General features: G+C 38.9%; 2 protein-coding genes across 2 annotated transcripts; one reads left to right on the top strand and one right to left on the bottom strand.

The window, feature by feature from the left end:
- Nucleotides 1–1,041: 1,041 nt before the first annotated feature.
- Nucleotides 1,042–2,040, top strand: LOC122702912 (olfactory receptor 5T1-like). The gene has a single exon (XM_043916899.1). It carries the CDS (start codon nucleotides 1,042–1,044, stop codon nucleotides 2,038–2,040), a length of 999 nt encoding a protein of 332 aa, XP_043772834.1.
- Nucleotides 2,041–8,765: 6,725 nt separating this feature from the next.
- Nucleotides 8,766–9,731, bottom strand: LOC122674551 (olfactory receptor 10AG1-like). Its single transcript, XM_043873016.1, has one exon. It carries the CDS (start codon nucleotides 9,729–9,731, stop codon nucleotides 8,766–8,768), a length of 966 nt encoding a protein of 321 aa, XP_043728951.1.
- Between the last annotated feature and the right edge of the window lie 5,128 nt (nucleotides 9,732–14,859).

The following is a 14,859-nucleotide window of genomic DNA, read 5'->3' as shown; positions in this document are numbered from 1 at the left end:
GAAATACAGCAGTGATAAAACTCTACATTGTGATTTCGCCAGGATATTATGCTTTTATCAACACATTATAGAAAGAATTTATTATATGTCACCAGGTGACATTTGTTTTATGGTATTTATAGAAACTCCATATGCAACTAAGTATATGGAATGATCGTCCCATAGTTTATTTTTGCCAAGAATATGTCTCAAACACACGTGCAAGGACTTTGCAGAGATAGAGTACGTGTATAGAAAAATTTTAGTTGGTAGCCAAGAAAACATTAGCAGTATAATAAATTGTGGGGGAGAAAACGAACAAACTGAATGTTATGTCTTTCAAAGAACGAAAGCTGAAATGCAAAACCACGAAACAACAGCTTGCTGTTTCCGTTGGCGTGCTGCGTTCACCCGCAGAAGGACGTGTTCTGGTCCGTTCACCACTGCCCCAGCAGTGCTGGTTAAACAGGGCCGTAGTCAGAGAAGAGGACGTGAGGTGGCTCGGCTGGGAAAGCTGCCTCGTGCGCGAGTTGTCAAGTACGTCTAGCTTATCCCGTTTAGTCATCTGGGCATTCTCTGAAGCTTAATGATTTTCACACTGATTTTTTTCATTTAAATTCAACACAGTCTTATGATGTGTGTTTGCTCCCATTTTATAAGTTGCAACATTAAGGAAAGGTATAATCACTGATGAAAATCTAAGATTAGCACTCAGATGTGTACTTTCCAATATTTGCTAATTTAAAAATTCCTATATTTATTTGCATTTGTGATTTTTAAAATGATGTAATGTTAAAATAGTAAGCAATAAATTTAACAAAAAGTAAACTAAATTAGCCAAATTTTTAATGGGACAAATTTAACCAACAATAATTAATTAATTTATTTATTTTTGCAGGGTAATACATCCACTTGAACTCAGTGTTTAACCCCTTCTCACTCCCTCACTGCAAAGAATATTAGGATTTCAATATACCCTTCTAAGAAACAAATAGGAGGGTATGATTGCATGGACTCTATAATCACCATATACTGCCATTAGACAAAAAATAAAAAACTGAAATGTCAGGGTCACTGTCAGATTTAGATTTATACAGGGTTCAGGTAAAAAATGTGACTGAAATCACCATGTTTATATTGATGGGGTTTACAGATGATCTTGAGGCTCAAGTTTTTCTATTTTTACTGTTTCTAGCAATCTATCTCTTTACACTGATAGGGAATTTGGGGTTGGTTTTCCTGGTCACTGTGGATTCCAGGCTCCACAATCCTATGTACTATTTTCTCAGTGTGTTATCACTCTTGGATGCCTGCTGTTCTTCAGTTGTCACTCCAAAAATGATAGCTAATTTCCTGATGGAAAATAAAACTATTCCATATCTTGCGTGTGTAACACAGACATTTCTCTTAGTTACTTTTGGGACCACAGAGTGCTTCCTCTTGGCTGCAATGGCGTATGATCGCTATGTGGCCATCTACACCCCCCTCCGGTATTCAGTCAGCATGGCGCCCAGGGTCTATGTGTCCCTCATCATTGCTTCCTATGTTGGTGGCGTCTTGCATGCTTCTGTACACACCGTGGCTACTTTCAGCCTCTCCTTCTGTGCCTCCAATGAAATCAGACATGTCTTCTGTGACATCCCTCCCCTCCTCGCTATTTCTTGCTCTGACACTCACACAAACCAGCTTCTGCTCTTCTACTTTGTGGGTTCCATTGAGATAGTCACTATCTTGATTGTCCTGATCTCCTATGGTTTAATTCTGTTGGCCGTTCTGAGGATGTGTTCCGCAGAAGGGAGAAGGAAAGTCTTTTCAACATGTGGCTCTCACCTAACTGGAGTGTCCATTTACCATGGAACCATCCTCTTCATGTACCTGAGACCAAGTTCCAGCTATGCTTTAGACCATGACATGATTGTGTCAATATTTTATAGCATTGTGATTCCCATGCTAAATCCTGGCATCTACAGTTTAAGGAACAAAGATGTCAAAGAGGCAATTAAAAGAGTTTTGGGAAAAAATTGGTTTGTTCATAAAGTACATTTTCACACTAAACACTGAGTTGAAGAAATTACGATTTATGATATTGTCTCCATATAGGAATGTCATGGTACAAGTTTTTTTAATTTTTAATTTTATGCCTTTTATTTCTTTTGGATATTTCATAAATAAAGGTTATGGTCAACAACCAACTGTGTAAGTTTTGCAGGTATGGATAATGATCATCCATTGGTTTCTTAATGAATTTATAAATATATGCACACCCCAATATACACATATACACTAACATATACATATACCTGCTGATAACTGGTGATATATTTTTGCCAAGGCTTCCATAACAAACTACATAACACTGTGTGGCTGAACAACACAAATGTATTTTCTCACTGTCCTGGATGCTTTGTGTTTGAAATCAAGGTGTATCCAGGGTTGTTTTCTTCTGAGGCCTCTCTCATCAACATCCACAATCATCTTGAATTAGAGGCCCCACCCTATAGTTGCCCCTCAAGACCCTATTTCTAAATTCAGTGACAGACTGAGGTAAGTAGTTTGGGACTTCAACAGGCAAATAATGGATTTACTTATACCCACACATATACACACAGAAGCATGTATAAACCATTATTTTCTCACAAAATACGAACACAGAGTCTTCGTGTTCAGTTCAGTTCAGTTCAGTCGCTCAGTCATGTCCAACTCTTTGCGACCCCATGAACTGCAGCACACCAGGCCTCCCTGTCCATCACCAACTCCCGGAGTCCACCCAAACCCATGTCCATCGAGTCAGTGATGCCATCCAACCATTTCATCTTCTGTCATTTCCTTCTCCTCCTGCCCTCAATCTTTCCCAGCATCAGGGTCTTTTCAAATGAGTCAGCTCTTCACAGCAGGTGGCCAAAGTATTGGAGTTTCAGTTTCAACATCAGTCCTTCCAATGAACACCCAGGACTGATCTCTTTTAGTCTTGGTGTTAGCTTTTATCAATAATGTTCATGAACTAAAGAATCAAAAGAAAAAAACAAAAAAAACAAGCACAATTCCAGAATAAGATTACAAGTATCTGCTAAATATTTCCCTTACCCCACTAAGCCGCAGAACATCTATATGGGTTTCTCTCCATTCCTGGTTCTGACTCAGCTTTGGCTCAATTTCCCCTTGACACCCCTACCTTCTACTAATTAAGGATTCAAATTCCCAACTTGAGTGCTGTATTAATGACTTCAAATTTTCTGTGCCTGACCTTATCTCCTATACCTACAGAGATGAGTTTGCTAAAGACACAACTGATATCAGTTGACCTTGTATAGTACCTACTGTTAAAAGAGAGGGAATTGACTGGGGAAAAATTTGTAAAAAGGCACCTAAAAATTAAAAACAGTAAATCTATATGACCAAGAGAAGTGGTGTTACCGCTCTGATCTTCCCACTGGAGATGACCGTGCAGACAATGCAGATAACCCAGCATTGCCTGAGGGAAGGGTTATGGCCTCTTCTGAGGCTGCCATTGTCTGCTTCACTGCAGATGCTCATCTGGACCCACCCTAACTGCCTCTCTTTGCTTCTAGACCTGTATGCATGGGTCCCAGAAGGCCCCAAAAGGTGAGACCCAAGTGGAGTGACCCATGAACTGTGACCCATGTGTGGGTATACCATACTCTGTCAGTACTAACTGAGTCTCTGATTTTTTCAGGTAGTCCTATGGGGAGCATGTATGGATATTCAGAGTGAGGGGTAATGGTGGAAGGAACATAATATAAGATCAGGCCAAACACTGGTATAGACCAACTTAGCAGAGCTTCTTATTTTAGGCCACAGTTTCAGGAGTTAAAAAGGACTGTAACAGGTTTGATAGGTGAGTTGGCTAAAACATGGAGAAAAAGGTGGCCAACAGTGAGGTATATAGTAATGGTCAATCTGCTTTGTTTGATGTAGGGAAAGAGACTCACAGTCTTAAGGTGGGGTTGGAATATTTAAGTGGATTTGTCACTTAAGATCTATTAATGAACTGGGACTGTGCAAAAGGCATCCTTTTCACCAGCATAATGAGAAACATATTTGTGAAGGGAGCTCTAGCTCTTGAAGATCTCCATATGTGGTCTTCTCTAAGACCAAATCTTACAAAGGGAACTACAGCCACTAAATTGAAAAAATACAGTGATATTTATTGTATCCAAGGGTGGCAGGTGCCAACTGGCAAAAATCAACCACCAAAGGTACAGTGATCCTAGTTACTGTAATGGACAGCAGCATCAGAACAGTATGATTCATATAGACCTATGGCATTAGCTAGGTAATCATGGTTTCCTTAGAAGTAAAATAGATGCTTATTAAATTCTTACTTGATCTCTGTAAGCAGAAAAGATTTAATTCAAGGGAACAAAAGTCTGACTAAAATTATTAAAATAGATAGTCATGGCTCCTCATTAATTCCCAGAATTGAGCCACTTTACAGCCCCAAGAACCATTCAATGAAGGGGAGTCTGGGTCCTCTAAAGAAGGACTTGCTACAATAGCCAGAATTTTTATTTTTTATATTTATCCCACCCTCCCCGAAGGGACTGAAATATTTTGTGAAGATAAATTCACTGGGGAAAAGGAAATAATCATAATTTTCTGTAACTACTGGACACTTTATTTTTTGGGCTCCAAAATCACTACAGATGGTGACTGCAGCCATGAAATTAAAAGACACTTTCTCCTTGGAAGAAAACCATGACAAACCTAGATAGCATGCTAAAAAGCAAAGACATTACTTTGCCAACAAAGGTCCATCTAGTCAAAGATATGGTTTTTCCAGTAGTCATGTATGGACCTGAGAGTTGGACTGTGAAGAAAGCTGAGCACTGAAGAATTGATGCTTTTGAACTGTGGTGTTGGAGAAGACTCTTGAGAGTCCATTGGACAGCAAAGAGTTTCAACCAGTCCATCCTAAAGGAAATCAGCCCTGAATATTCATTGGAAGGGCTGATGCTGAAGCTGAAACTCCAATACTTTGGCCACCTGATGTGAAGAACTGACTTATTTTTAAAGACCCTGATGCTGGAAAAGATTGAAGGTGGGAGGAGAAGGGGATAGCAGAAGATGAGATGGTTGGATGGCATGACCGACTCAATGGGCATGAGTTTGAGTAAACTCCGGGAGTTGGTGACAGACAGGGAGGCCTGGTGTGCTGCAGTCCATGGGGCCACAAAGAGTCAGACACGACTGAGCGACTGAGTTGAACTGAAGCTCTCCATCTCTCTGTCATAGTTTAGCTTGTAGAGCTCTTCATCATCTTTCTCTTCCAAAGAACATAACACTGGTCCTAATACTGATGGAATGATGCTGACTGAACCAAGGGAACAAGAAGCAGCAAATGCTCTGGCTTGTTGGTGAAGGACTTTCCTATCACTGGGTAAGAAATGAACATGGCTAAGTTTCAAGGGTCTTCTGACTCAGTGAAATTTCTACAGGGCCAAGTGGAGCATGCTGAGATGGCTCTTCTCAGATGAATAGTCATTGCTGCATCTGTTGTCTCCTAGAGCAAAGAAAGTAGGATCAGATATAGTGGGCCTTTTTCGACTTGGGAGGCAACATATTCCTTTTTCAAGTGTGTTCCTATGGCCCATTTCCCAAGTGACCCAGAAGCTGCTAGTTTTGAGTGAAGCCTAGGACAACAGAAGGCTCTGCAACAGGTCCAAGCTATTATCTAAGCCTCTCTATCACTTGGTCCATATGCTTCAGTAGATCCAATGGTGTTTGAAGTATCCATGGCAGATAGGGATGCTGCTGGAAGCCTTTGACAGGTCCCCAAAAGGGAATTACAGCTCAAGCCTTTAGGAGTTTTGAAGACTCTTTCATTCTCTTCAAAGTGCTCTTCTTTTTAATACTGAGCTCTTGACTTGCTACTGGACATTAGTAAAAACTGAACACTTGATCATTTCCTACCAAATTACCATAAGACTTATGATACTTTTCATGAAATAGTGTTATATAATTATAATATTAAAATGCTTGTTTTAAAGACACATATGTTTTGAAAATAAAATAGAAACATAATATGTGATGTTTATTTCTGTATTTATCATAATTTTTTTGTTTATTTCTGATATGAAATTATCAACAGTTTATGTTACTACAGGCTAAATATTTGTTTGACATTGTTGATAGATCAAGACTGATAGTAACAATTCTGCTTTGTTTTCTTTTACTGAAAGTTTCTACTTTAAATTCCAATCTTTTTAAAATTTCTTTTTAACATTTTTGCTAATGTGTAAAGTGAAAGTCCCTCAGTCGTGTCCAATTCTTTGGGACCCTATGGACCATACAGTCCATGCAATTCTCCAGGCCAGAATACTGGAGCGGGTATCTGTTCCCTTCTCCAGGGGATCTTCCCAACCCAGGGATCAGTGTCAGGTCTCCCATTTTCAGGTGGATTCTTCACCAGGTAAGCCACAAAGGAAGCCCAAGAATACTGAAGTGGGTAGCCTGTCCCTTTTCCAGTGGATCTTCCCTACCCAGAAATTGAACTGGAGTCTTCTGTATTGCAGGTGGATTTTTTACCAGCTGAGCTCCCTGGGAAGCCCTAATGCATGAAGTGTAATAAACAGTGAATGTTGAAAGCTTATAATTGGATATATTTTGCACATGTGTACACCAGTGAAACCACTGTTTCAACCAAGGTAAAGAACATGTCTATCATATGTAGAAATTTTCTCATGCTCCCTCCCTTCACCATTCCCCACAACTCACAAAATATCATTTAAATGTAATGTCATTGTGTTATATATGAACATAATCTGACTTGTTTGTTTAGGTTTTGTTTATGTGTTTAGTTTTACATTTTTGGTATTTTTTGGTAATTTTTTTTTCCTTAAAAAAGTAAAGGTGCATGTACCATTGTGTTGAGAACTGTAGACAAAAAAATTAGGTCGTGAATTTTTATAGTCACCCCCAGTATCTAACAGTGTGTGTGCCTTACTCCTTTGTAGTAATACTGAAGGTCATTCAAATTTTGATCTACAATACTCGGCAGAGAGACTTTTATTTTCAGTTCAGTTCAGTTCAGTCTCTCAGAGGTGTCCGATTCTTTGTGACCCCATGAATCACAGCACACCAGACCTACCGGTCCATCACCAACTCCCAGAGTTTACTCAAACTCATGCCCATCGAGTTGGTGATGCCATCCAGCCATCTCATCCTCTGTCATCCCCTCCTCCTCCTGCCCTCAATCCCTCCCAGAATCAGGGTCTTTTCCAACGAGTCAACTCTTCGCATGAGGTGGCCAAAGTATTGGAGTTTCAGCTTCAGCATCAGTCCTTCCAATGAACATCCAGGACTGATCTCCTTTAGGATGGACTGGTTGGATCTCCTTGCAGTCCAAGGGACTCTCAAGAGTCTTCTCCAACACCACAGTTCAAAATCATCTATTCTTCGGCACTCAGCTTTCTTCACAGTTCAATTCTCACATCCATACATGACCACTGGAAAAACCATAGCCTTGACTAGACGAACCTTTGTTGGCAAAGTAATGTCTCTGTTTTTTAATACTTTATTTTAGACCAAAGATATTAACTTTGTGAAGTACATTTTCAGACATGAAAGTACTTAGAAAATTTAACATATATGAGTCTTCCAAAACAATAATTAAAATGCATATTTTAGTATAGAAAGAGATTGAGAAAATTTTAACATCAATGAATAATATACACTTTAAGGAACATGTAAACAATGTTGTGTAATTGATTAAAAAACCCTTAAAGTAGCAGATTGCAATTCTGTTGGGATTGATTCCATCTTTATGTCATTTACACACAAGCTGTAGCTTCTTTCTATGTGCTCTTTAATTGTTCAGGAGTCTAGACTGAGCTTTTTAACACAGTGATGGAAAGATTTCCACTGTTAGAGAGGACAAATTCTAATGTCAAAGTGCTCCTCATATTTACCAAAGTTTCTTGCCAAAGGTAATCACATAGCTAAACAAAGGGTCAGTCTAGGAAGAAATGACAAAAAAACATGGATATAAGAATAAATGATTTATTAAGGGCCCTTACCATATAGACGTAATGTGTTTTATTAATGACTCCATATTTTTCTATTATATTTATGCACAGTACTTATTAAAACCTTTCTCAATATGAGCATTCATTTTCCTTTTTTTTCCTGCTTAGAAAAATAGTGCTGCAATAACCGTTACACTACACATTATTGTTTTTTTTTTTTTTAATTTTTTTTTCTGTTTTTTTTTTTTTTTTATTAGTTGGAGGCTAATTACTTCACAACATTTCAGTGGGTTTTGTCATACATTGATATGAATCAGCCATAGATTTGCACATTATTGTTTTTATAAGTACTTCTCATACTTATACCCTTACATATTCAGGCTTTTTTTTCCTATGAGGAAATCACTTAGTAATGATTCTGTAGCATCTCAGGGTGTTTTATTTATTTAATAGAGTATATAAAAGTAGAGTATAGAAGGGTATAAAAAAAAGGAAAATGGCATAATTTCAATTATAGCACATCCTGAATATCACACCTTCTTGTTTATTTAGACATTTCTACTTACTAGTTTACAGTAAGGGGAAAACTGATCTTTAAGAGTAAAACATTGCTAAGTAAATGAACACAATTGCCATAAACTTGAGGACATAACTCTCTACTAAAAGGAAATTACAGCATGAGCTGCATTTAAAAATTTAAGACAATACAGAGCAGTAAATTTCAATTAAGTCTGTGAGCAAATTACACACATAAATGCAGCATAATTTCTGTATTATTTAAATGTCTCATAATCCTGATAATTAGGGAAGAAATTTTCCCATTGCCTTTCTGACGTCTTTGTTCCGCAGACTATATATGATAGGATTGAACATTGGAGTCAAAGTGGTGTAGAAAAGCGATATCAGTTTGTCTAGTCCTTCATGCTCATTTGATTTAGGCTTTAAGTAGGTGACAGTGGCTGATCCACAGAATAAAAGTACAACGGTGATGTGGGAAGAGCAAGTGGAGAAAGCTTTGGTCCGCCCTGTGTTTGCTGGCAACTTCAGGATGGTGGAGATAATTCTGATATAGAATCCAAGTATCAGCAAAAAGGGAACAGTGATGAACAATATACCAAATATATAGACCACCATCTCATTCACAAAGATGTCTCCACAAGCCAGTTTTAACAATGGCGGAATGTCACAGAAGAAATGATTGATTGTGTTGAAGCCACAGAAAGGCAGAGAGAAAATCTGGCATGTTTGGCCTATCTGGACTGGAGCACCACTGATCCAGGAGGCAACCACCAGCCCGACACAGACCTTGGGGCGCATGACCAGGGGATAGTGCAGAGGGTCACAGATGGCCACACAGCGGTCATAGGCCATCACGGCCAGGAGGAAGCACTCAGTGGTTCCAAGGATAAGGAAGAAGCACATTTGTGTAGCACAAGTGAAAAAAGAAATGGTTCCTCTCTGGGTCCAAAGGTCCATGAGCATCCTGGGAAGAGTGACCGATACATAACAGATTTCTAGGAAGGAAAAATTGCTGAGGAAAAAATACATGGGCGTCTGAAGAGTGGCATCTACTCTGGTTATTAGAATTATGACGCCATTCCCCAACAGGATAATCACATAGATGACTAAGAATATCCCAAAAAGAAACCATTGAAATTGGGGGATATCAATGAAACCCAAGAGGACAAATTCCATCATGATAGTGAGATTTGTTTCTGTAATTTTCAAATGATCTTCTCTCTCTAAATTTACATTTCTTGACTGCATTTTCTTTTTGCACAATTGGACTAAGACATGGGCTTTAGTCTTAATCAGTTCACAGATACTTTCTGACACACTTGTGTTCTGTGATTTGGGGAGGTTTGATTTGAAATCAGGAGCTATAAACTCATCTGCAGAAAGAAATCTTAAATGATTTATAATGTTACATCTACATTCTAATAAAATCCATATGTCTCATCATTTTAATTTAAATTATGGCTAAATGGAGAATGGAGAAAGCAGATAAACTACTACTTATAGTCAAACCGTCAACTAACTATTAATTGTCTGACTTCCATGATTTTTATTCCCCAATCAATCTCATCTATATCTGGTCTAAAACGTCTAACACAATATTCTATTGGCTATTTATGTATCCTTTTTACCCTTAACATTATGTCTAATAACTCATTCTATAAAGATATGGCATAAGGCTCTGCCCTAATTTACTGCTTCATAAATGAGTCTGAATTAACTTAAAAGTAGAAATCATTATTAGAAATGGTTATTTTCTAAGGAGTGAGAAAGTTAAAACTCTTAAGAATGTAAGAGACAAAGCTTTTATATTCAAGTTCATAACGTTATAAGGATTAGAATTCCAAATTACTGAACTAAAATACATCTCATTGCTTAGAAACACAACTTTTTGACATTTAACTGTTTTTAATCCTAGTAATTTTGCTGGAGAAGGAAATGGCAACCCACTCCACTATTCTTGCCTGGAGAATCTCAGGGACGGAGGAGCCTGGTGGGCTGCCTTGTATGGGGTCGCTCGGAGTCGGACACGACTGAAGTAACTTAGCAACAGCAGCAGTAATTTTGGATATTTAAATACTTTTTTGCCTAAATTAAATGTTAATAGGGAAAAGAAATATCAATATATATAAAAGTTTCACAAATGTAGTCAGATATTGTGTCCAATTCCTTCCCTATTTGTGATCTGATTTGATTAACATAAACAATAATAAAAATCAACCAAAAAGGTTAAGTTAAATATTCTTTTTTTAGGAAATTATAATCTGGATGTGAAAAATGCTTCATATATTCCTCTATCGAGGGAAGTGCTCAGATGTTCAGATGTGTCCAACTCTTTGCGACCCTGTAGCCTGCCGGGCTCCTCTGTTGATGGGATTCTCCAGGCAAGAATACTGGAGTGGGTTGCTATATCCTCATCCAAAGGATCTTCCTGACCCAGGGATCGAACCCATGTCTCTTATGTCTCCTGCACTGGCAGGCAGATTCTTTACCACTGGTGCCACTCAGGAAGCTCTATAGAAGGAAACTCACTAATAAAAGGTGATTCTTTCTCATTAAAATTATTTTAGTTGTAATGGCAACATTTACTTTATTGACAGTTTAGCAAAATATGTTTGATTAATTTGAATGCAATATATCATTCTTTGATTACAGTTTTCTTAATAGATTATTTCTAGAAATGAATAATATTAATGTTAGTATTATGTTAACAATAGACACATTAGAAACATATATTTCAAATGCTTCAAGCACATTATTTAACTTTTTAATGCAGGAAGTAAGAAATCTAACTTAAATAAGGCTATCTTAAAGAATAAATAGGTGTTCAACCCATATATACTGATGGTTTTAGTCATTTGACATGTGTGTTACTCGTTCAGTCATGTCGGACTCTTTGTGACACGATGGAGAGTAGCCTACCTACTCTGAAATTTTCCAGGGAAGAATGCTGGAATGGGTAGTCATTCCCTTTTCCAGGGGATCTTCTCAGTCCAGGGATCTAATCTGGGTCTCCTGCATTGCAGACAGATTCTTTACTATCTGAGCCACAAGAGAAAGCCCATATTTGTTTGATATTATTTATTAAATCTTGATCTTGAAATTTAGAAACTATGTTGAATTAAAATAGAATATTAGTACAGAATAGTTTATATTTACCTTTTTCAAATTTTTCTGGTTACTTTATTCCTGTTGATGAATTTTTAAACATATTTTAAAATGTTGCATTGTTTAAGCTCTATAAGATTTTTAAACAAGAACTTAACTTGCTTTTATAAAGCAAGGCTTTTTATAGAGGAAATCCTCACTTCTTCCTCAAGGGAATATTTCTTTTCCCTCTATACGTCTAAATTGCTAGTTAAATGCAAACTGCTAGTTAAATGCTCCTGTTGGCAATTAAGTTGGTGTGTTTTGCAAACAATTCTTCCATGATAGACCAGACTTTCCTTCAGGTCTTCCACAGAATATGATTTCATGCCTTCTCCATTTCCTAAATGCAGTCAGTGGGCAAAGATGTCCTAGAAGAAGAAACACTTTGAATGGTCCAACAGTACCTGCAGGAAAATGTTCAAATTCTTTATCAACTGGTTTCTTACCTGTGTTATTTTATTCTCTATAATTCCTCTGAATAGTCTTTTTTCAAAAACCAAGCATCATTATCATCTGAACATGCTCTACTTATTCTCTCACTCTTAAGTGAAACTAAGATTATTTTATTCAAAGTATGATTATCTCTCAAGCACCCTGGGAATCCCTGAATAGACACATACAGCTCATTAATGACATCTATAAACAAAGATTAAGAACAACTATATCATTTGAAGTTTTTTTTTTTTTTTTAATGTGGATCATTTTTAAAGTCTTTATTAAATGTGTTTCAATATTGCTTCTGTTTCATGCTTTTTGGTTTTATGACTAGGAATTGAACCCGTGTCCCCTGCACTTGAAGGTGAAGTCTTAACCACTGGACTGCCAGGGAAGTCCCAAGAACAACCATTACTTATAACATTTTCTAAATTAAAAACTCCTCTTTCTTATTGAAACATTTAGTAGTTTACATTTCTCTTTTTCAACCCACATGCATGTATTTTTTGGAGAGAAGCACTTTAAGCATGAATCTAATATTTACAGACTAAGTCTTGCTAATTCTCCTGTAATGGAGTCATTTTCCAGGCCCGAGTTCCTGCTCATCTACTCTGTATTAGGAGACTCTTTCTTCAAATTTTGAGTCTCAGCGTTTTTCCTTAGTTTGGAGGTTTTACTCCCTTGCAATTATTTTACCACACTTCTATTAGGGGAAGTTGGGTAATTTCAAATAGTCCCTAACACTGGCCTCTACCGGCTGTATCCCACTTTCACTGCCAAAAATGTAGGATTAGACTCTAAAGGAATGTAAAAGTTGGACACGACTGAGCGACTTCACTTTCACTTTTCACTTTCGTGCATGGGAGAAGGAAATGGCAACCCACTCCAGTGTTCTTGCCTGGAGGATCCCAGGGACGGGGGGAGCCTGGTGGGCTGCCGTCTATGGGGTTGCACAGAGTTGGACACGACTAAGGCGACTTAGCAGCAGCAGCAAAAGAATAGAGACTGTGTTTTCTGACTCTAAATCATGTGCCCCTACCATCCCCACAGGTTTTAGGGCAGGCACTTACCACGCAGCATGTGCCAGCAGGAACCTCACGACTGTGTCACACACAGAATTTGGACCAGGAACCCTGGGACTCAAACCACGTTATTCCTGGGAAAGTATCCCTAAACGCCCGGTGTGCACACAGTGAGAACTGATGGTCATGACTAGGCTCTGACACGAGCTCCCTGTAGCCAGAAACGAAGATGCGTCTTCTATCCCACCCCCCTCGCCCCGCGTACACACACACAACACTCACCGCTGGGAGGAATTCTTACAAAAATCTCCTTGCTGAAGCTGGAAAATTTCTTACTACCAACAAAAGCTGTATTTGTTTATGGAACTTTATGGATGAAGCAGGGAAATGAGATAAACTACATATAATACACGCAAATGTCTGATATACTGTTCCCATCTTACTGCTGCTTAAAAAATGCTTTCCTATTTCAAAAGTGTTCTTTGAGAGCTGTCTTTGCTTCTGATTTTGACAGATTTGCTTTATACTCAGAACATACTCTCTGGTAGCTCAGACGGTAAAGCGTCTGCCTGCAATGCCGGAAACCCGGGTTTGATCCCTGGGTCGGGAAGATCCCCTGGAGAAGGAAATGTCAACCCACTCTAGTACTCTTGCCTGGAAAATTCCATGGACAGAGGAGCCTTGTAGGCTACAGTCCATGGGGTCACAGAGTTGGACGCGACTGAACGACTTCGCTTCAGAACATACTCTAAGTGGCGCTGGTGCTAAAGATTCCACCTGCCAATGCAGGAGATGTAAGAGACACAGGGTTCAATCCCTGGGTTGGGAAGATCCCCTGGAGGAGGGCATGGAAACCCACTCCAGCTTTCTTGCCTGGGAAATCTCTGATGTAGGAGCCTGGCCAGCTATAATCCATAGGGTTGCAAAGAATCCGATGCTACTGAAACAATTCAGCCCCTCTACACACACACCCATGCTGAACATACTTGCATGATGACCTCTTTAATATCTAACAAATATACATTTTTCTTATACCTTGCTTCCCTGGTGATTCAGATGGTAAAACATCTGCCTACAATGTGGGGGAATTGGGTTCGATCCCTGCGTCTGGAAGATCCCCTGGAGGAGGAAATGGCAACCCACTCCAGTACTCTTGCCTGGAAAATTCCATGTACTGAGGAGGCTGGTGGGCTACATTCCTGTCATTGCTGAGAACTAAAATCTGCATTCTTTATTAATATGCATTTTTGTTGCTGATTCACATACATGGCATTCTCATTGCTTCTGTTGGGGGAAACACATTGACTGAAACTCCCCACTCTGGCTAGAAATCTTAGTACATATTTGCATGAATTATTTTACCACAGGAAGTCCTGGTAAGGAACTAACAAGACACCATCAACAATCTGGGAAAAGTCACATTTTCCACAGTCTGGGAAAAGTCAAATGGAGACTCCATGTGTTCTACCACGTTCCAGAAGCCTTCTCGTTGACATCCACCTTGGCTGAGCAATGCGTGCACCACCAGGAAGGATCCTGAGTCAGAATGACCAGCCAAGGACAACCTGGAAATCAATTCCATTAACATAAAACCCTAGATTGTGAGTCACGAGGCAGAGCAGTCCTCCTGGGTTCCCTCACCATCCTGGCCTCTGCCTGGGCATTCCTTCCCAATAAAGTCTCTTACTTTGTCAGCAAGTGTGTCTCCTTGGACAATTCATTTCTGAGTGTTAGACGTGAGTCCCCTTTTGAGCTCTGGAAGGGGTTCCCCT

The sequence above is a fragment of the Cervus elaphus genome, chromosome 1 (genome assembly GCF_910594005.1).
Source record: "Cervus elaphus chromosome 1, mCerEla1.1, whole genome shotgun sequence".
In the NCBI taxonomy this organism is placed as follows: Eukaryota; Metazoa; Chordata; class Mammalia; order Artiodactyla; family Cervidae; genus Cervus; species Cervus elaphus.
This window is presented reverse-complemented; position numbering and strand designations above follow the sequence as displayed.